Here is a 20,745-nt window from a genome sequence, read left to right as displayed (position 1 = left end):
GGTGATTCTTCAACTACTGCAAATATAATGCAACACTGAGAAAATAATCATGTAAAAAATCATAAACTAAATTAATTTAAACTAATAATGGAGAACAAAAATAGTGCCAGTAGTAAATGTAAGTAAACTAAAATATGATTTTACTTAAAATAAAATATAATCTATATAATCGTTTTTCTCTGTAGATATATGCATTTTACCATCTAGACTAAATATATTTTTTCTTTAATTTGACTTAACAATTTATACTGCATTCTAAAAAAATAACTGTTATAAAAGATAGGCTTATGATTGCACATTTGATGTGATGGTAATGACAGACGAATTGCAATAATGGCAGTCATTTTCACCTGTACACCTTAACTATGTACTTCTGTTTTCTTTAAGGCTCCAAAATGTATATTCACGGGGTGCCACGCAAAAGTAAAATGTGAAACAACGCTAAATTCATTACCATCTGTTCATACTAACATTCAGGTGTGTTACACACTGAGTGACACTTCATTTGCTAAAATGTATACCGAATGCAAGACAAGAGTGCGCAAATGAAAGCATTGCAGGGCAAAACCAAAATTACGTCAGAATGTGTCATATTCTAAATCCGAATGCTCTTTGTGGACGTTACCGTTTCACGCAGCTGAAGAACCGCCCCATGGACTGAAAGACTTCATGCATCCCTCCACAACGAGGGGATACCAGTGGAAGTCCCTGACAAACCAAAAGGTACGAATGTCTTCAACCACCAGAATGTTAGCCGTTGATTCCGTGTGCGGAAATGCTCTTATTTTCACCCTGGTACCTGCATGCTTGCCTTTATCTTACTTACTTCACAATTAGCACACGATGTCCTCAAACATCACTGCATATATGTTGAAGCAACAAACAAGTGCACTGACACTGAATGCTGCTGCACATCGTTTGCTATATGTACTTCTTCTTTAAAAACCAGTAGGCGAAATATCCCATCCCTCCCAGGGAGCCCATGAGGAACGAGGCCCCGAAAAAGGACGGGGGCTTCTTCTTCACCATCCGGAACGCGTTGGGGAGCACCGCGGAGAGGAGCGTGGTGTGGACGTCCCCCAGGACCTTGCGGAAGGCGTAGCGTCTCTGCACCTTCTCAAAAAACGACCGCAGGTTGGGCCGGCTCCCATCCTCCCAGTACTTCTTCGAGAGTCCTAAGAATTTCAGGCGGTGCAACGTGGCTCCCAGGCAAATATCGGCTAAGGTGAAAGTAGGTCCACAAAGCCAAAGCTCGCATTTTTGACCTGGAGTAACAACAACAACAACAACAGATTTACAGCTCATGCAAAGAAGGTGCATGTCCCTAATCACTTCCATTAATAATTAATCCACATTTTGAGAGAATTTCAGTTCCGCCAACCTTCTAAAGACTACTTAATTTCATTCATGCTAGATACACTGTAGGACAAAGATTTTTTGAGAAGTTACTTACATACAAACAACAGACATACTGTACAGAACAACATGCGAATATCATGAATGTATACTGATCTTTATGTCCAATAGAGAAAGCCAGATGCAGAATGTATTAACTATAGCATAATTAGAAGTAGTAGGGTGATTATCAGCAGTGACTAGCCAAATTAGATGAGCTAATCTCACATGAACACCCTCCATTTTCTTACTTAGCATTGCGCTCAAATCCAATAATATCAGGTATCATGTGTGTTTACCTAAATTTGCCATCTACAGGCAGTGAAATACACCCCTTTTCAGCTAGTTAGCAGTTATGATATAGGGAGTAATGAGACAACATTCTGTTTAGGCACAGCAGCAACCGACCTTGATATTCCAGTTTCCTTTTTTCTAGCTCAGCTTCCACTTGATCCAACACCATTGCCAGCTCCCCAAGGATCTTATTCAAGTAGTTTACATTGTCATGGTCCAGCATCTTTGCCTGCAGGGAACAGCATTTATGACCTCCCAGTCAAGGAAACAACCTGATATGATGCAAAGCCAATTTCAATTTTACAGCCCATTCCCCCTCAGACCCTTGGGGCTGAAGGCAGTTGAATGACTTTTCTGGTCTCTGTTAACAAGTGACACACTTCAGTCTTGGTATTAGGCCTGTGGTGCATCAAGCATTTTGGGAATCTCTGAGGCAATCTCATCCCCCTGTCTGTTTATGTGACACCTCACACAAACAGACACATACATGCACATGCACATAAAGTACAGATGCGATAATAATTTAATTATGGCCTAATCCTATCGTGTCAAGTCAATGTTGACAGATTTTTTTCTTGACAAAAGGGCACTGCATTCCTTATGCTTGTATGTCTGTCTGTACACAACTGATCTCAGACATGAATGGTCCCTTTCAATCCAAATTTTCCCATGAGGGAGACAGTGCCCCTGGCTAAATATACAGTAGATTGAGTGCATTTAAATTGATTGATATCCACTCATGGCATATGAAAGGTAGTGCAACTTTGTTAGTGGTGCATTTTGACTGCTAGATTAAGTCTGCACAGATAGGTGCAGCATCGGAGGAGAGTCAAGACTGTACAATTTCTGACTGCTCTTGTGTTTGCTGTTTACTGTGCATTTAATGGCGGATGATCATTTCCATGGCAACGCTGACGTCGCTTGTCCAGCAGGGAAACGCTGTATCTCACCATGAGCTTCTTCTGCTTTGACAGATAGGGCTCCGTCAGCGACGACTCCTCGTGGTCCAGCTTCATCAGCTCAGATGCAGCGTGGGCCAGGTGTCCTGTGGGGAGGGAAAGCAGTTCACCACCGACTCACCCTAAAACTGCCACTCCACCGCCCTTTCTCCACAACATCACTCTTACCCCAAAACTCTCCAACCGCCCTTTCTCCACAACATCACTCTCACCCCCAAACTCTCCAACCGCCCTTTCTCCGCAACATCACTCTCACCACCAAACTCTCCAACCGCCCTTTCTCCACAACATCACTCTCACCCCCAAACTCTCCAACCGCCCTTTCTCCACAACATCACTCTCACCCCAAAACTCTCCAACCGCTCTTTCTCCACAACATCACTCTCACCCCCAAACTCTCCAACCGCCCTTTCTCCACAACATCACTCTCACCCCCAAACTCTCCAACCGCCCTTTCTCCGCAACATCACTCTCACCACCAAACTCTCCAACAGCCCTTTCTCCACAACATCACTCTCACCCCCAAACTCTCCAACCCGCCCTTTCTCCACAACATCACTCTCACCCCCAAACTCTCCAACCGCTCTTTCTCCACAACATCACTCTCACCCCCAAACTCTCCAACCGCCCTTTCTCCACAACATCACTCTCACCACCAAATCCTCCCATTGCTTTTTTCTCCACAACATCACTCTCACCCCAAAACTCTCCAACCGCCCTTTCTCCACAACATCACTCTCACCACCAAATCCTCCCATTGCTTTTTTCTCCACAACAGCAGTCACCCAAAATCCTCCAACTGCACCTTCTCCAGAAACCATGGTCACCCACAAATACCCCCCCCCACACTTGAACCAGAAACCACAGTCAACGCAAATCCTCCCACTGCAGTTTCTCCAGAACACCACTGTCACAAATTAATCCCCCCCCCCCCACACACACACACACACACACACACACACACACACCACTTTCTCCCTCTCCACCCCCGACTGTTTTACTCACAGCTCCTGCATGTTCTCAGCAATGACCAGACGGAGAGTAGGAGAGTGTAGGAGAGTGTAGCACATAACATGGTGGGTCTGGGCCACAGACCAGACAGGACTGTGTTAATCTGTGACCCTGAAATGCCTGTTCTTTGCAAGCTATAGTGGAGCGTTTGATCTAAACACTAAGCAGCTTTGTCCTTATCTCTGAGCTTATACGTTTAAGTATTAAATAAGTGTATCTTTATTTGCATTCTTACAGAGTGTTTGTCACTAATTACAGTTACCGCCAAATCTGTGTTCATGCAAAAGTAATGTGTATATGTGATTGTACCTTAAATTAGTCACTCAAAGTTCATGCATCATTATGGACAGACTCCCCCCAAGCAGAAGTATATGACGCCTGATTACAACTAAACATTCAAGCGCACCTGTTTCTGCACCTTAGAAAATGCAAATGCTTTTTGGCACATGTTAAATAAGATTGATAAGATGTATTAAAAACCCTATTCTAGCCCTTATGTAATTACATAAGTGCATGTTTTTCCCCACATAAATCTCATTAATGTTGTTAATGAACTTTCATCTTCAGATCCCTTTGACAAAGTAGACCATCAACTCAATCATTTACTGCAAATAAAAGTGCTTTCCCAGCACTACAACACTTCTGGCAGCACTAGCTCCTTTGACTGATTTATGGAAAGCTGAAGTCCATTAAACCGTATTACAGAAGCAGTTTGGCAACGCTCTGCAGGGAAACAGCATGGAAGCTCTGATGTTAGGACCCTCACGTTACTGCCAGCCTCACAGCAGTCTGTAGTAACTGGGAGTTCAATCCTAACAGTTTTCACACTCGGGCTACACATTTTTGTTAAATGCTTACACATGATAAGCCTCTCGTTTGTAGATTCAGCAACTATATTACAGTATGACAGCCATGTCCGTTATTATGAGCTGCTGTCCAACACAATGCACGGACAGAGATTGCAGGACTTGTGTTTCGGTCACCTGTGAGGCAGAGCAAAATGTAGCGAAAATGCAATACAACGCAAACCCACACGTTATCTGAAACGCATACAGAAAGCTTTGAGCCTGTGTGTCCCTGTCTCATCTTGACATTGGCAATAAACAACACACAGCCACAGGTCTGCACTGTACGCAGCATGTCTTTGAAATTAAAATGGCATGCTGCAATGCGAAAGCGCAACCTTAAATCAACCTTTCTGTCGAAAGAGTTCCTGACTCCTGGCCTTCTCCAAACTCTCTTACTGACCTCCAAGACACTCTTACTGACCTCCAAGATAATGTGACTGCCCTGGGTACGCTATTGTCTAACACACACAGACAAATATTGCAGGTCTAGTGTTTGCTTCCGCCGTGCAACCAATGATAGTGTAACATAAGAATGTGATATATATAATGCATACAGTATATATATAATATAATATATAAAAGTAATGTATAATGTAACAAGAATACAGTATAATGCAAATTCATACAGAAAGCTCTGAATCTGTGTAGCTGTATCTCGTCTTGGAATTGGTGATACATAGCACAGAGCCATAGCCATGTACTGTAATATTAAAATTGAAAAGGCATGCTGCAGTGTGAAAACACCTTACTTCATAAATAATGTACAACAGCCTAAAATCATCTTTTGGTGAACCAATCTCTCCTATCGGCCTCCATAGTAATGTGACTGCCCTGGGTACAGAGGGCCCTTCCTTTCACGGTGAAAGTCCCGCATGTCCCCGAGCTGCGGTCACTTACTGCGTATCTCGGCGGTGGCGTACTTGGGGACCATGGAGTCGGCGGTGAGCTCGGGGTGCAGGATGCAGCCGTGGGTGTAGGCGTCCATGGGTAGGCCGTCCAGCAGCTCCCGGTACTGCTGCACGCGCTCGTGGAGGGGTGTCCCGGCGTCCGGGATCAGCGGGGCCACCATCTCTGCGAAACCCCGCACCACACAGACACGGTCACCCCCCTCCCCTCAGTACCCCCACAGCAACAGCAGGTCACTTAGCTGATTCTGAGGTACGGCTACCGCTTCAGTGGCGTCTCGCTGGGTGAGTATGGCTGGAAGTGGCTCTGTGCAAGTGGCGTATGCTATCGATACTGAAAAACTTTAGATAATTCAGCATTTGTCTTCTCAGGTCTGAAAGGAAAGGTGCACAAGCTCTCCAGAAATGTCAAGCACTTCATTGCCGTTTCAACAAACAATTTCTACAAAGCCTTTCTCCACAAAATTCTCCTTGAAGAGTTTATTTTTGAGCTTCAGTGCCAGTCTATTGCTTGCCTAGTGCAATTGCTAGGTTTGGAAAGGCTTGATGAAAAGGCTTGAAGTGAACATGGCCTTTGCCTTTTCTTTAGTACAGTACAGACCCTCGTTTAGCATCTATTAATTGGTCAATTGAACGTGAAGCATGTCTAATCCAATCAGAGGCCCTTATTTGATCTGTATTGTTCAGTTCCCTGTAGGGCTGTTGTGTTCATTTGTCTGCTGATGTAACTGTACAGTCCTCCCACATCATTTCTGCAAGAGGACCTACATAGGATATAGAAGCAGTTATTATTTAAACATTACCTGTGGTAAGATTCCAGCGTTGTAATAAAAGTAATACAGTGAGCTGTAACATGGAAAATCAACAGACAGCACCTAACCGAAAAGATGTACTGTCTTGGCATCGAAAGAGGGAATCATAACTACAGAAGCTTTGGCAGGAGTGGCTAGTATACTTTAAACATTAGAGAATAATTGTTGTCCTAAACATTAATATAGAGTGAGTCTAAAGTGTATAATGTTAGTCAGATTTCACTGCATCAATATTTTGTTCTAAAAATGTCTCATTTTCTATCTGTCTGTTTTCAGTAACTACATTATCCTTCTGAGAAGTTCCAGTCTAACAAAGTGCACTCGTGGAAGATGGGACTATGCACAAACATCTGTGAATCTGGAGAGATGCGCCTGATTAAAACCTGCACAGACAGAGAGGAAACAAAAACTCAGACAGAGCGCAAGAGGTTCGAACCCTGGACCTTGAAGCACAGAGGTAACAGCACCTGCATAGTTTGTGGCAAAGCATGAACTGTAGTATATTAAAACCAGAAAAGGCAAGTGTTCTTAGAGAAGTACTAATATAAGACAGTATACACATAGTGGGGAAACAACGTTTCACAACTCAGGATACAAATGAAACCATCAACAACAAAAGAGCAACTAGCAAAAAGGAGCTGTTATTTTGAAGAGAAATACCTCCCACAAAGTTTGTCTCCAAGTACTCAATAATCTGGTTGTAGTCACTGACGATGGTGTCTCCGTGGAGGAAGACTGGCACCTCCTCGACCAGGTTGAGCCTCATGAACCAGGGGTCGTTCTGTTCGGTCAGCGGGAGGCTCACATCTCGCTCCTCGCACAACAGACCCTTCTCGTTGACGACCAGTCGAACCTGTGGCCACGAGAGCAACCATACTGTCATCTGCAAGCAAGAGAAGCACCCGTGCAAAACAAAGTAAAAACCAATGATTTCTCTCGGTTGGAACCCGGTTTCAATTCATTCTGTTTTTACAGCTATATTTTTGTTTTATGGTTTTACATTGGCATTTTAGCAGATGCTCTCATCCAGAGCGATGTTATCCATATATATACAGCTGGATATTGGCTGAGGCAATTCTGGATTAAGTACCTTGCCCAGGGGTACAGCAGCTGCACCCCAGTAGGGAATTGATCCAGCAATCTTTCAGTTCCGAGCCCTGCTCCCTACCCCTATGCTACACTGCTGCCCCAAAAAAGGTTTGAGAAAGGAGCATTACATTACATTATTGGCATTTAGCTTATACTCTTACCCACAGTGACTTGCATAGGCCACAATTTTGTATCTTAAATATGTTCATCATACCAACATACATAAAGCATGTTATGTGGCAGTGGTGTGGTATATCAGTAAAGAGCTTGTAACCAAAAGGTCACTGGTTTGCTCCCCCGCTGGGGCAATGTTGTTCTGCCCTTGGGCAAGGTAGTTGACCCACAGTTTCTGCAGTAAATATCCAACTGTGTAAATGGATAAAAATTCTGAGTTGCTCTGTATAAGAGGGCCCACTAAATGACAATGAGGTAATGTTATAAGTTTTCCCTTTATTCCTTTTAAAATGATCGAGCCATTCATCATTCGAAAAATCTCACTCTCCTAACTGACACTACATGACTTCTTATGTGGTGGATCTGAATTAGCACAAGTCAGTCAACTTCATCCACCTCAGCTTTGCCTGTGATAATCCATGGGCTGTTTGCCAGTTCTTAGCCCTCTATAATTTGGGCCTCTGCATGCATGTGTTTGTCATGTGTCATGCCTCTTTCCCTGTGGGCCACACACTCAAAGCCTCCAGGGCTGTGACATATTGCTGATGATATAACTATCCCAGGCCTCCCTGTGAGTAGCGCTCAATCTTCCTACCACTGCACGCACCCCACAAACATGGCCACAACTCAAAAAAAGGTTAGGCCAAGCCATAAGCTGCCTGACATCTATTTCATTGTGCTGGTCCAGCACTTTTCCCTCAAAGATTTAACTTGTCGTTTCTATAAAGAAAAATCACTCACTAAATCATGTGGATGAATTCAAAGGACTGTAAGGCACTCATCCAATCTTATGCCATGTGCTTTGTCCTCAACCTTGAATGATGAATTTAGGCGAGTGCTGTATACTTGATTTATTACACAGCACAATGAATTTGTCAGTTACTGCTTTATTGATGATAATTGCAGTGTTAATGTCAATAAGTAACTAGAAGAAAAAAAATATTTAAATTTAAGAAAAAAAGTCCACTGTGGTTAGGCTGTATGTAGGCATGACCTACAACTCTAGGTTGACCAAAAATGGCTAACATTCAAGGCAATGCTGCAATGATGGTTAATAGTTAATGTTTGATTTAATCCATCCTACTAAACTAAATAAAGTTATCAGTCACCTGTTACTCATATTAAAGACCATATTTAACACATTTGTCAATACAGAGAACTACATATAGTATCCAGACCAAGCCATGCCAGATATTACCTCCTTAATAAATATAATTCCTCAGTCAAATTTTTAACTTAAAAATGTATACATAAAAATATATCTGATTCCATTTGTTTGTGAGTTTTAAGTATAATAAAATGCAACAAAAATATACCTCGCAGCTCTCCTACAAGTATGTACTTTCCATTTTCACAGGAGAATTCATTTCTTAAAATTACTCTGATCTGACAGGAGAGAACCTGCAGCAAGAGGATGAGATGCCAAATCACTGATAACAATTTCTAGTAGAATCATCAGCTCTATGCTGGATAATTATACCTGCTGACGTTTTGATATCAGCCCGAAGCATCCTTAATGGTTCTCTGCACAACCTTCTTATTGGGAAAGGGCCTCACCACAGGAGAGGTCCTTAAGTCCCACTACTATATTTCTAATGGGGTGGCAGTGTAGCATAGTGGTTAAGGAGCAGGACTTGTAACTGAAAGGTTGTTGGTTTGATTCTTCATGGGGGCACTGCTGCTGTACCCTTGGGTATTTAACCTGCAGTTGACCCAGTAAATATCCAGCTGTATAAATGGATAACATTGTAAAAACCTGTAATTTATGTAAGTTGCTCTGGATAAGAGCATCTGCTAAATGCCAATAATGTAATGTAAAAATTAATCCACCCAGCACCCATGCTTTGGTCAAACATTGTGTTGTCAGGGAATTATTTTGAGGAAAGAGGCAACTTAGATATTTTTAACCCCAGTCAATTTCCTGAAGCTATGTCAGTCATAACAAGAATACAGAAAGTAAGAATCTCCATGGTGACACTGCTAGCTGCAGTATAATCAAAGCTCATTGGAATTCAGCCGCAGCAGTCATCCACCCTGTGAAGCCAGTGTGACCGCTCAATGCTATTGATGCTAACAACGTGCTTACTCCAGTGATCACAGCACAGTCACCGATTTAAAGACCGATCTTCAGCCACCGATGGCTCTCTGGCCAAAGCTGGAATCCACGGCACAAACGGCATGGTGGCACAGAGAAGAACAGGGAATTATCCTGACAGATGTGTGAACCACACAGCAAATCTGACACACAGATTAACCCCATTGGCTTGTTCCAAAACCAAGACAGCTGAACCATGTCGGTCTTATTAGGGCAATGCCCTCCACATGTTTTTGTGCCTGGTGGAATAAATCCCATGAGAACAAGTCTCTGGAAACAAGGTCCAGGAGGAAATAGAGGTGAATGATCCCAAAAAAATATGTTGGCAAAGATGCGGTTCTTTATTACCAAATGCGTGCACTGATACTGTACGTTGTATGTTGGCCATCCCATTTAGTCTTTCCAATAGACCTTCAGGGGAGCTTGATCTCTTCATGTAACTCATAGCCATTCATTTAGTGTGCACGATCGCTACACAAAATTTGGCCATAGTGAATGAAATTACTTGCTCTTTGTTTTTGGTGTTTCTTAGATACTTATGTGAGATTTTTACCAGCTTTAAAGGTTTTTTATACATTATGTATTCTGGCATCTACCACTTCATGGAGTGGTGGGATGTGTGTTAGTCTTTGAGCAGGACCATTGCAAAAGTTGTGGATTTGGTCTAAATTCTTGTCTATGTTAGGGCTGACATAACAAGTCAAGCATCAATTGAATGCTTGTAATTTAAGTATTAAGGGTGATGGATATCTGTAAAAGTACCAGCTGACTATGTGAGAGAGGCGACACACACATTTTACAGTGAATGGAGACTGTAAAGAGACAATGTCTCCTTATACCTTTACATCATTTATGTGCCAAAATGACAACTGAAAAGGAAGGCAAATGTGTTACTCCCTCTTTGCGCAAAAAAGTGTTAAGGATATTATTATTATTATTATTATTATTATTATTATTATTATTATTGTTGTTGTTGTTGTTGTTGGCTATCAATGTCGAATAAGTCTGATATTTATATCTGTTAACGTAATTAATAAACAGTGGTGGTAGCACTTCTTCTACGAGACAAACACTGTTCATTTGCTTATCCGCTTACCCTTACCTCATTTTAAATAAATTATTAACATCACTTCATATTTTAGATCAGATATGGGCCGTGGTTCCATTGGGCGTTCAAATGAAAAAGACATTCACACTTAGAAAAGAAAAAAAAAACACCCTTCGCCCATATCATTAAAAAGCGCTTTGAATAGAGAAGCCAATATTGATCATGATTCTTAAAGTAGCCTAAGGATTTTTGACACACGCGAGCAGGATGTGTTGTTACTATGCCTGCCTGTGGAGAGATGTCAACAGAATTTTACTCCAGCTGCCATAAACGGACGACCATCGTGTCACCGCAGGCATAAATCAAATAAAAAACACAGGAAGCGTGTATCAATAATTGGCCGTTGCTTTGCGAGCTGAAATGACAGGAAGAACCGCAGTTCCCTCGCGCGACTTACCTTCTGAGAAGTGAATGACTGGGTCCAGTGGTACAAAACGAGCCTGTCTTTGGAGAAGACTCTCTTGGGCTCTACAACGGCTTCCTTCCTCTCCTCTTCCTCTGCGAATTTGCAGTCTTCATCCATGGCAGATATGGGCCACCAGGTACAGCTGGTGGGGGTAACGTTGTTGGAGGACGCCATGACGGAGGAATGTGCGTGTGTGTGTGTGTGTGTGTGTGTGTGTGTGTGTGTGTGTGTGTGTGTAAGAGAGAGAGAGGTAGGAGAGGAGAGACTGGAGTAGAAGCGAAAGGGAGAGCGAGAGAGATTTCAGCACCGCGAAACCAGTATCATCCTTTCAGCATCACAGCGTCGCACGAAAGGCGAAGTCCTTGCAAATGTACACTTTTGGCATTAGAGTCGACATCCGATAACGTGCTCAGCGCCGGGTCACGATCACGGCCAAAGCACAAGCTCACTCAAGCATCACGGCAAATACACTATAAAATGCAACCGTGTATTACATCATAACAAGTGAACATGCGCGGTGGGCGTTTATTTAATTAATTTATATATCTGAGACGGTGTCCCTGCATTTACGTTTTAGGTGTCTCCAGTAAAAGCAAAATAAATTTCTATCAACGATGAAATATGAATTCTTATTAATGAGATGAAACTGAACCATAAGGATTGTTATTAGTGATTAACACCCCACTGTATAAAATCATATGTGTTCCGTATGCTGAAACAGACTGAAGAGAAAAGAGTTAAAAATCTATCGTAGTAGAATATGAGAAATGAGTTAAACATATATTTACAATTGTCTCGAATTTCAATCAATAATTTTATCGGGATGTGGATGCAGTACTCAACTGTTAATATATTTACGTTTAATGGGCTCATAGGCAACCTTTCATATGGACTTGGCTCTGTGGTTCTTGCCACGTCAGCTTCTTCCAAATGTATTTTTTTGTCTCAGAATTTTCAGAGATTTTATATGATGTAGGATGTTTTGACGCATAAAATCAATATGATATTTACACGCCAGTAGAGGGTGCTATTCAATCTGAATAAGGGTACCACTGTAATACAACTATAATACTGTTGGAATACAGCGAATTACTTTTTTTTTTTTAACTTGGTTGTGTCTATAGTGTCGCTTACTAAGTAGTTTCAAGGGCTGCGATGAATTCGGGATTGTATATTAAATTAATGTGTCCGTGTGTGTGTGTGTGTGTGTGTGTGTGTGTCGCGCGCGCGCACGCACGCACAGTTCTGCGCCAGACCACCAACAGAGTCCTTGAATTGATACACAGCCAGAGATATCACGCTCAGATGAGTCAGTTACTGTAACCACAATGTGAACCAAACAAGCAGAGTGCATTTAGCACCACATCACAATAACAGACAGCACTGCGTACACGTGTGGTATGCCACTTGGTGTGAAAGAAGAGCATGTGTGTGTCCCCATATAAAGAAAAAAAGATCAATCAGTCAGGTCAATGGAAAAAACCTGTTCAAATCATCTAAACACTGTCAACCTCTCAGTAACTGTAATTTATTTTTTTTCAGTCATGGGCCATGAACTCAGAAGTCAGGCAGAAGTGGAACCTCTACTTGATGACCACTGAATGACACAAGTGTGGCTTCACCGTACGCATATGCACCTTCTTTGATGCCTTCCGTGGAAAAGGAGACCCCTGACAGATCAAGCAGTATGCAGAAAGTAAGGTAAGTCAGCTTGCCAAGTGCTGACAATTTGTTTGATGTGTCAGTTAATTCTGAAACGTACGTGAAGCTTATCTATGTTACTGAAGAAGCAGTGGACAACACAGGAAATGGCAACAGGTCTCTGCAATACATTGGACAGTGAACATTCACTGCTTGATTACAGTCTCACCAGGCAAGCTGACTTTGTGACGTTAGTTGCTTGTGCTCAGCAAAGGTTCTTGTCTGTCAGTGCTACCACAGTCATATCTTCAGCTTTGAAGTCAGTTTCAATCACTTGCTCCTCACATAGGTCCAGTGCACCCAGATCTCCAAGCCTGATTGCAAAATTAATTATTGAGCAATGGTCTGTCCTAAATTGCTTTGTAAATTAGAAAAAAAAAACCTTCAAGCCATTAGTTTCTGTATTTAGGAAAACATGCACACAAAATAAGTGCTTTTAAGATCAATATGTGAAACTACTGTCAGATTTATTGTTACCTTGTATTCTCCCTGAGAAACAAAAACAATTGTTTAAATAAGTTTTAAAAAGTGAAAAAAGAGCAAACCGTTAATGGTTTGTTTGATACAAATACAAGAACTTAAATAGAATGTTTTCTGCATTAAGTTAATGTTTCACAGCACATATGGATACATAGTCATAAAGTTATTAAAATTAATACATTTTCAAATTGCTACCATCAGCTTTGCTACCTGTAAATGCCCGTGAATAGCTCTTAAAAAGGAATATTACATTACATTGTTACATTATTGGCCTTTAGCAGACACTCTTATCCAGAACGACTTACATAGGTTAGGCCTACAGTTTTTTTTTTTTTTTTTAAGGAAAACTGTTAGACTGGACCTGAGAACCTGAATATTCTCCGTAGACTGAACTGGCATGAGAGTACTTGCACATTTGAAGAAAAAAAGCATTAGTTATGGTTAGGGTTGGTAAATAACCTTTTTAAAACTTTTTTTGTTGTAAATATAAACTACAACATCAAAGTTGAATGATCTAAATGAGACCTGAATTAAGTAAATGAAAGTAATATGTTCTAGAAATGTGTTCGCTCAAACTTTCCGTCGGCTTTCCGTACTACCAACTGGTCATAACGCTATTAACAACTCTTTCATAAGTCGAAGGAGTATGGTCATGTTGTGAAGAAAATTAAAGAAAAAAAAGAGTAAAGCAGAACAGTTATCGTAAAAAAAGGTTACACAAACGTAAGTAGCTGTCTCGGGAGTTTAAATAATCTATAGTTGCGTGTGATGCATCTGATGATGTCCAATTCACCTGACAGCTTCTGCTTTTATTGAAAGTGCCGCACATTCCCGCCCTGTCGAGCCTTGACAAGCAGGATTGGATTGTATTTTTGGATTCGTCTCTGGACCTGATATCAGTGCGGCTCTTGTTTAACAGTCCCACCACATCCAGAGGCGATAGAGGAAGCTCCGTGGGGAGATGAGGCAGGAGGAGGGTTTTTTAATACCCTCCTTTTTAGTATTGAAACAGGTCCCGGGCTGGTTGACAGGATGTAAAAAAGATAGAGCGTAATGACAACGCGGATTTTCCATCCGAAACTACGGAAGAATCGCGATTTCAGAGCGCGTTTTAAATGGACATGTTTAAGCTCGACTACGCGACGGTCGGTGGAAAGCATTTGGAGTTCATCGCAACTTTTAAACTGGGCTGTATGAGAGATGGAAAGAAGTATGGAGTAATATGCGGGAGGGAAATAAGAAACGGAGATAAACCGTCCGTTTTTAAACCAAATGGGAAACTGTGTCGTGAGAACACAACACGATGGAATAAACTAATGAATGGATAAGTGGAAACAAGAATTGCCATTCGAAGAGAGATGACTCAAGAGCGCTGAACGCATAAAGGGAGGGAGTTCCAAGTCCTCACGATTAAGTATTTGGGTGGGAGTTTTCAAATACATTAGGAAAGTCTGCTTGATTTTACATTCACCGCAAAAAGTGGTATCGCCTGCCTTTAGTTAGGAAAACATGAGTGGAGGTCGCTTTGAGTTTGACGATGGCGGAGCCTATTGCGGCGGCTGGGAAGGTGGCAAAGCGCACGGGCACGGCATCTGCACCGGACCCAAAGGACAGGGAGAGTTCTCCGGATCCTGGAATTATGGGTTTGAAGTTGTTGGGGTCTATACTTGGCCCAGTGGAAACACGTACGAGGGCTACTGGACCCAAGGGAAGCGTCACGGTCTTGGTGTCGAAACCAAAGGTCGCTGGGTCTACAAAGGAGAATGGACGCACGGTTTCAAAGGAAGATACGGCACGCGTATCAGCCAGGGCAGCGGCGCCAAGTATGAAGGAATGTGGAATAATGGGTTGCAAGATGGATACGGGGCAGAAACCTACGCAGATGGCGGTAAGCAGGTTATAGGCATGGCTGACTGAAACATCTGCAAGTCCCTTATTGATTCTTTATTATCTTTTCTGAAACCTTATAGGCATGGATTTGACAATATACCCCACTCTTGGCTTTGAGGATTGTTTCAGGCATTCCTAGTCATTTGTCAGGACATTTAAATTGTCTGTGCCACACCAAGACAAACTCATGGCACACAGGAAATGCATTGGCATAGGGGACTATCACCTGCCCATGTAAATGCTTTGTAACCTCCAAAAAGGTGTCAGTGAAGAACTTTTCAGTTTAGGGAGGCATTTTAGCAGATTTATTATTTCACCCAGAGTAGCTCTGTGCTCTTGGTGTCATGTACATTGTCAGAGTGAAAAAGCAGATCTTTTGTTGCCTCGAATGACTCTGGACACAGCACCAGGATTGGTGTGAAGTTATGAAACATGAAACTGCTGTGTGGCCACAGATGTCCATTCGTATCTCGCTCATTACTAGGGAAACACTAGCTGCTGCGAAGTGTTAAAGAAAGAGAGAGAAGTTAGAAGTGATGATAATTAGTATTCTCTGTGATCTGTGGTGCTGTTCACAGGCTGTGCTTAGAATTCATATAAAATAAATGGCATACATTTCAATATTTCATAACACGAAAAAAAAATCCATTTTGCACCATTCATTATGACTAGAAAACGATGAATCATGAGGAGATAGTGTAATAGTTGACAATTTCTCACATAGTGATAAATTTGAGCTGTAACTGGTTCAGCTGCAAACTCAGAATGGTGTCCCTTAAAGTTGTCTGCATATCACCACACAGACCAGAAAAGGAGAAAAGTTGCTCTTTCCTCTATTTAGTGGGCTCTGTTTAGTGTGTTGGACCTGCTGGTCCATGCATCGTGACACGGTGTCCTTGTAAGTCACTGAATGAAGGCCTCTCCAAAGTAAATACATATTTTTGTCTAGTGCAAAGCTAGTGGCATTTTCTGCCCAGCAGGCTTTAGAAAGGTTAAAGTGATACTATTGTCTTGACTTTCTCGTTGTGTCCTGAAGTAGATTTATGTCTTCCCAGTAGTATTTTTTGGTGACTGATGAGATTAACCTCGACTGATAAAAAGTCACTCCCTCAGAGGTAAACTCCTTTGAAAACTTGCACTCAGAGACATTAGATTTAATTTTAAGTTCAAATGACAAATGGTTTATGTCAAATGGAATCAACAAGGCTTATGTTTAGAAGTGAGGTCCCCTTTTGGCCATTTTTGTAGTTGTTTCAAAACTACTGTGTCTTTTTTTATAATACATTATTTCCCCCTTGTAAATATTCTCTTCGACACATGTTTCTGACTTTGTACATTAAAAGGGCTACCTTGTTCTTTGTAAGAACAATTATGAGATGTTCAACTCTCATATGTAGCTGTTGACCATCCTGACTCCAAAGGCATCAGCGTGAGAGCTCATAGATGATTGGGATTGTGTAATGGCTTGTCTGGGATAGATAATGAGAGCGCATACTGTCCCTTTGGCCTCGTTCTCTCTGTGATAAGGAATTCAGACATGTGTAGTTCTACATGAGGAACACAATCATTCATGCCCGGTGGTCAGTTATATGGTACGTCACGCCTAAGAAGCATTCGGTGCTTGGTACATGTGACATACTGCTTGTACTCAGGGATTTTTACAGCACTTTGACACAGCTTTGATGATACAGTGAAAATGGCTAAATTTGGTTTTCAATCAGACATGGTGTTTAGTGTAAATTTAATGTGGACGTAGTTCTGAGTTCGGTTGAGACAGTTGGGTTGGTGTTTTGCCAATCATTTTCCTTCAGTGTATGATGTGTTTAAATATTTAAAGAGGTGCCTGCTCATTTTTCCAAGATATTATCTAATGTGTTCTATTTTTGTTTCTCTGGTTTAAGACCACACTGTACAGTACAGGAGGTTTGGTAGGCCATACCATTACTGTATATTTGTCCTCATCCAATGTCATTGTTCTGTTTAGTATTGCATTCATAACACCACTTTTATGGTCATGGATGTGATAAAAATTTATGTTTTGCTTTTTAAACTTTATAAAATCTGAGCAAAATATGATGTTGAAAAATACAATCTTTGTGCATTTTGAGAGTACACACTATACTTCGTCTAATACAGATGAAGTAAGTGCCACTTGGTATGAGTCTAATGTGAAAGGTATAAATGACGAATAAAAGATCAAAGTCTACACCCCTCAGTCAAAGTTAAGGAGACGCTGCGTTTCAGGAGAATTGAGAAGCCCTCTCTGTGTTTGTGTGTGTGTGTGTTTGTGTGTGTGTGTGTTTGTGTGTTTGTGTGTGTGTGTGTGTGTGTGTGTGTGTGTGTGTGTGTGTGTGTGTGTGTGTGTGTGTGTGTGTGTGTGTGTGTGTAACTGACCGGCGTCTCTGTGTCCGCCCAGGCACCTTCCACGGGCAGTTCACGGGCGGCATGCGGCACGGGTACGGCGTGCGTCAGAGCGTTCCGTACGGCATGGCGGCGGTGGTGCGCTACCCGCTGCGCACCTCCCTCACCTCCCTGCGCAGCGAGCTGAGCAACGGTGCGCTGCTGCATCAGGAGGCCCCTGCCGCCGGGGCCACCGCCGCCGCCGCCAGCCAGGACGCCCCCGCGCCCCCGCCCCTCCTCCGGGGCCCCGCCCGCGGCGGCTTCGCCCTCACCCTGCAGGCCGACCCCGAGGCGGCCAAGCCCAAGAGGAAGGGCCTCTTCCGCAGGGGGTCGCTGCTGGGGAAGCTGAGGAGGGCGGAGTCGCGGAGCTCCCTCTCCAGCCAGAAGAGCAAGGTCAGCTTCCTGCGCTCCGACTCCGCCGTCAGCTCGGCCGCCAGCGACGCCAACTCCACCGGCAGCCTGGGCGAGGAGGCCGAGCCCGGCGAGGACTTCCCGCCCGTGGAGGCCGACATCGACGCCACCACCACCGAGGTCTACATGGGCGAATGGAGGAACGACAAGCGCTCGGGGTACGGCGTCAGCGAGCGCTCCAGCGGCCTCAGGTACGAGGGCGAGTGGCTGGACAACCAGAGGCACGGCTACGGCTGCACCACCTTCCCCGAGGGCCGCAAGGAGGAGGGCAAGTACCGCAACAACCTGCTCGTCAAGGTCATCAAGAAGAAGGTCCTCCAGCTCAGGGGAAACAAGATCCGGCAGAAGGTGGACCACAGCGTGGAGGGGGCCCTGCGGGCGGCAGCCATCGCCAAGCAGAAGGCCGAGATCGCCGTCTCCAGGTGGGGTGCTCATTACATTGCTTTACGTTACATTACATTACGTTACGTTACATTACATTACATTACATTCATTTAGCAGATGCTCTTATCCAGAGTGACCTCCAGCACACAAGAACGGAAGTGTATCCATTCAAGCTCAATAAGCAATCGTGTCAGTGGACGGTGGGTACTCATATGGAGGTGTGACAAGGAGCAGGGTGAACCCAAATGTACAGATGACTCGAGACACAAGAGGTTTGGTTCAGAGAAAATAAAGTCATCTCTACTGGAAACTCGGGAGATACAATACAGACTTGGTATAATGGTACACACGCACACGAGGCGTGGCAACTCAAGACTGAGCAACAGTACAACAGAAATCTGCTGGCAATTGAACCAGTAACCTTTCAGTTACAAGCCCTGCTCATTACAACGATGCTACACCGTCACACCAGTCTATTTAATCCAGTCGTGCAATCACAATACTCATAATTCACAAGCTGAGATGCTTGCTCCAGCAACCCTCTTAAGTAAAATGTCAAGATGTCATGTGAATTCTTGCAAAATACATATCCAGTAGGGTATAGTATAGTGCAAAGAGCATAATAATAAGTTTGTGATGAACCCCAAAACCCACCAATACATTTTAGCATTACTTGACCATGCATTTCATTCAGTGTTTACATTATTCATTTGTATGAAAACTGTGCCCAGTAAGTGCTTGTCCTAGAATAGCTGTTTCAGGATAAACCCTCCTACCTCTCAGATATCATTAAGATATTTATTTGAGTGAGGAAGAATGAGCTGTACTGGCTGGGGCGATTTGGTCACAGGTAAACACAGACCACCCAACACACATTCCTCACATCTAATCAGGACACTTACACACACAGTCTGATATCTGCATTTGTGGTGTTTGCCATGGAAAGTATTTCATCTGTCAGCTTTAAGGGAGAGTTCAGCGGAGTCAGTGTGATTAAATGTCCTTTGGTGAACGTTTGGCTCATCCTCAGGTTTCCTGGCTGTGGCCTCTGCCTCTGCTCAGAGCCTGTAGGTGTGGGTCCACCAGCACTGCAGTCCCAGGACAGTGTGTGTAACCATAGCGACAGAGCAAGCGGAGATCATAAGATTCATGGAGTGGAATATGTGCTAACAGAGACGGTGGTCTTCCGGGTGACCTGATGGCTACAAAAAAAACATTCAGGGAGAAATAAAGACTTAAGGAAAATAAGTTTCTGTTCAGCCCTGCATCAGTCTGTGCTGATAGTGACATGGCTTGGCATCTCACCATCGCTAGACATCTAACGCGTCAACGTGGATCACTTTAAATGCCAAAACAATGATCACGGTGACTCACAGCAATCTATATTTGAAATGTTAAGTCAGCAGAAGAAGACAGATATTCCTGTCGAGTTCAATAGCCGTGCCATGGTGTAAGGTTACACTGTCCCCCTCATAGCTTAGCAACCCACGCATTCTCAGAAAATAAGCTTGCAGTGTGTGGAGTCTTCCCACCACTTCCTATATGTGGCCTTCATATTAAAGATGGGGAGTGTCTAAGAGACATACAATATGAGCACTTCCCTGTAGCTTTAGTGCAAGTCCTGGCTATGCATAGACTTTATGCAAAGCAAAAGTCATGTTTGGGTGTAAATATTGTTCTCCATGTGCTGTACGCTTAAAAATATTCATGACCACACTTTAATTGCACACCATTAATTGTAGTGTGTCTTGTCTATTACAAAAGCTGCGTTTCACAGAACAATGAAGTGATCTTACGGAAATTTAAAGGAAAGGCCAGTCAATAGATGTGAAATTATACATATAATTATCTTTTTACACAATCACCCGATATGGAGTTGACCAGTCACTTTGGGTTTTAATAACGATAACATGAGCTAACGTAACATTTTAAAGTCTGATGACTTTGTCTGTGCTTCTGGCAGTAGGGTAGGTGAGGTGGGAGTAATTATGTGTCAGTTATCCTTCTACATTTCAGCTGTGCTGTCAAAGCACATACAATATTCAAACCTGCTGCCCTCTGAAAATGACTCATATGTCCCCCTATATTGCTTTCCAGTGTTTTTGTCATTTTTAATAAAAGTCATTGTAAAACAGGTACATATTAAAATGTATTGTAATGGTCTCTCTGTACACATGGTTTTAATCAAATTGGAAGTAAAAAAAGAAAATCCGAAATTTGAATGTACACCAATGCAAAGCAGTGAATTATACAAAAAAATGCCCATTATTAAAAACAGAGCAAAGTTTACTTTAAATACACAATAAAAACACTGGATGCTATGTTAAGTATGAATCTGGTTTTGTCCCTGCCAGACTGAGTGCGGCTACAGTATGGAAAAAGT

The 20,745-nt window shown here is 42.8% G+C and overlaps 2 protein-coding genes across 2 annotated transcripts in view; one reads left to right on the top strand and one right to left on the bottom strand.

Annotated features, from left to right (window-relative positions):
* Positions 1-255: 255 nt before the first annotated feature.
* On the bottom strand, positions 256-11,324 carry LOC118778664 (ganglioside-induced differentiation-associated protein 1-like 1). Its single transcript, XM_036530272.1, has 6 exons — positions 11,088-11,324; positions 6,885-7,077; positions 5,405-5,578; positions 2,640-2,734; positions 1,804-1,918; positions 256-1,265 (listed from the first exon to the last, which is right to left on the bottom strand). Exons 1-6 carry the CDS (start codon positions 11,268-11,270, stop codon positions 922-924), a joined length of 1,104 nt encoding a protein of 367 aa, XP_036386165.1. The 5' UTR covers positions 11,271-11,324; the 3' UTR covers positions 256-921.
* A 3,462-nt stretch (positions 11,325-14,786) lies between these two features.
* The window catches only part of LOC118779627 (junctophilin-2-like), a gene marked incomplete at its 3' end in the record, with an annotated part of 15,827 nt that continues 9,868 nt past the window's right edge, over positions 14,787-20,745 (top strand). The window contains exons 1-2 of the mRNA XM_036531802.1: positions 14,787-15,165; positions 17,584-18,400. Of these exons, the coding sequence (XP_036387695.1) occupies positions 14,787-15,165; positions 17,584-18,400 (1,196 nt within the window). The remainder of the gene's footprint in view (positions 15,166-17,583; positions 18,401-20,745) is intronic.

Source organism: Megalops cyprinoides, chromosome 6 (genome assembly GCF_013368585.1).
Source record: "Megalops cyprinoides isolate fMegCyp1 chromosome 6, fMegCyp1.pri, whole genome shotgun sequence".
In the NCBI taxonomy this organism is placed as follows: Eukaryota; Metazoa; Chordata; class Actinopteri; order Elopiformes; family Megalopidae; genus Megalops; species Megalops cyprinoides.
Note: the sequence above shows the minus strand (reverse complement) of the source record. Positions and strands in the feature narration are given on the sequence as shown.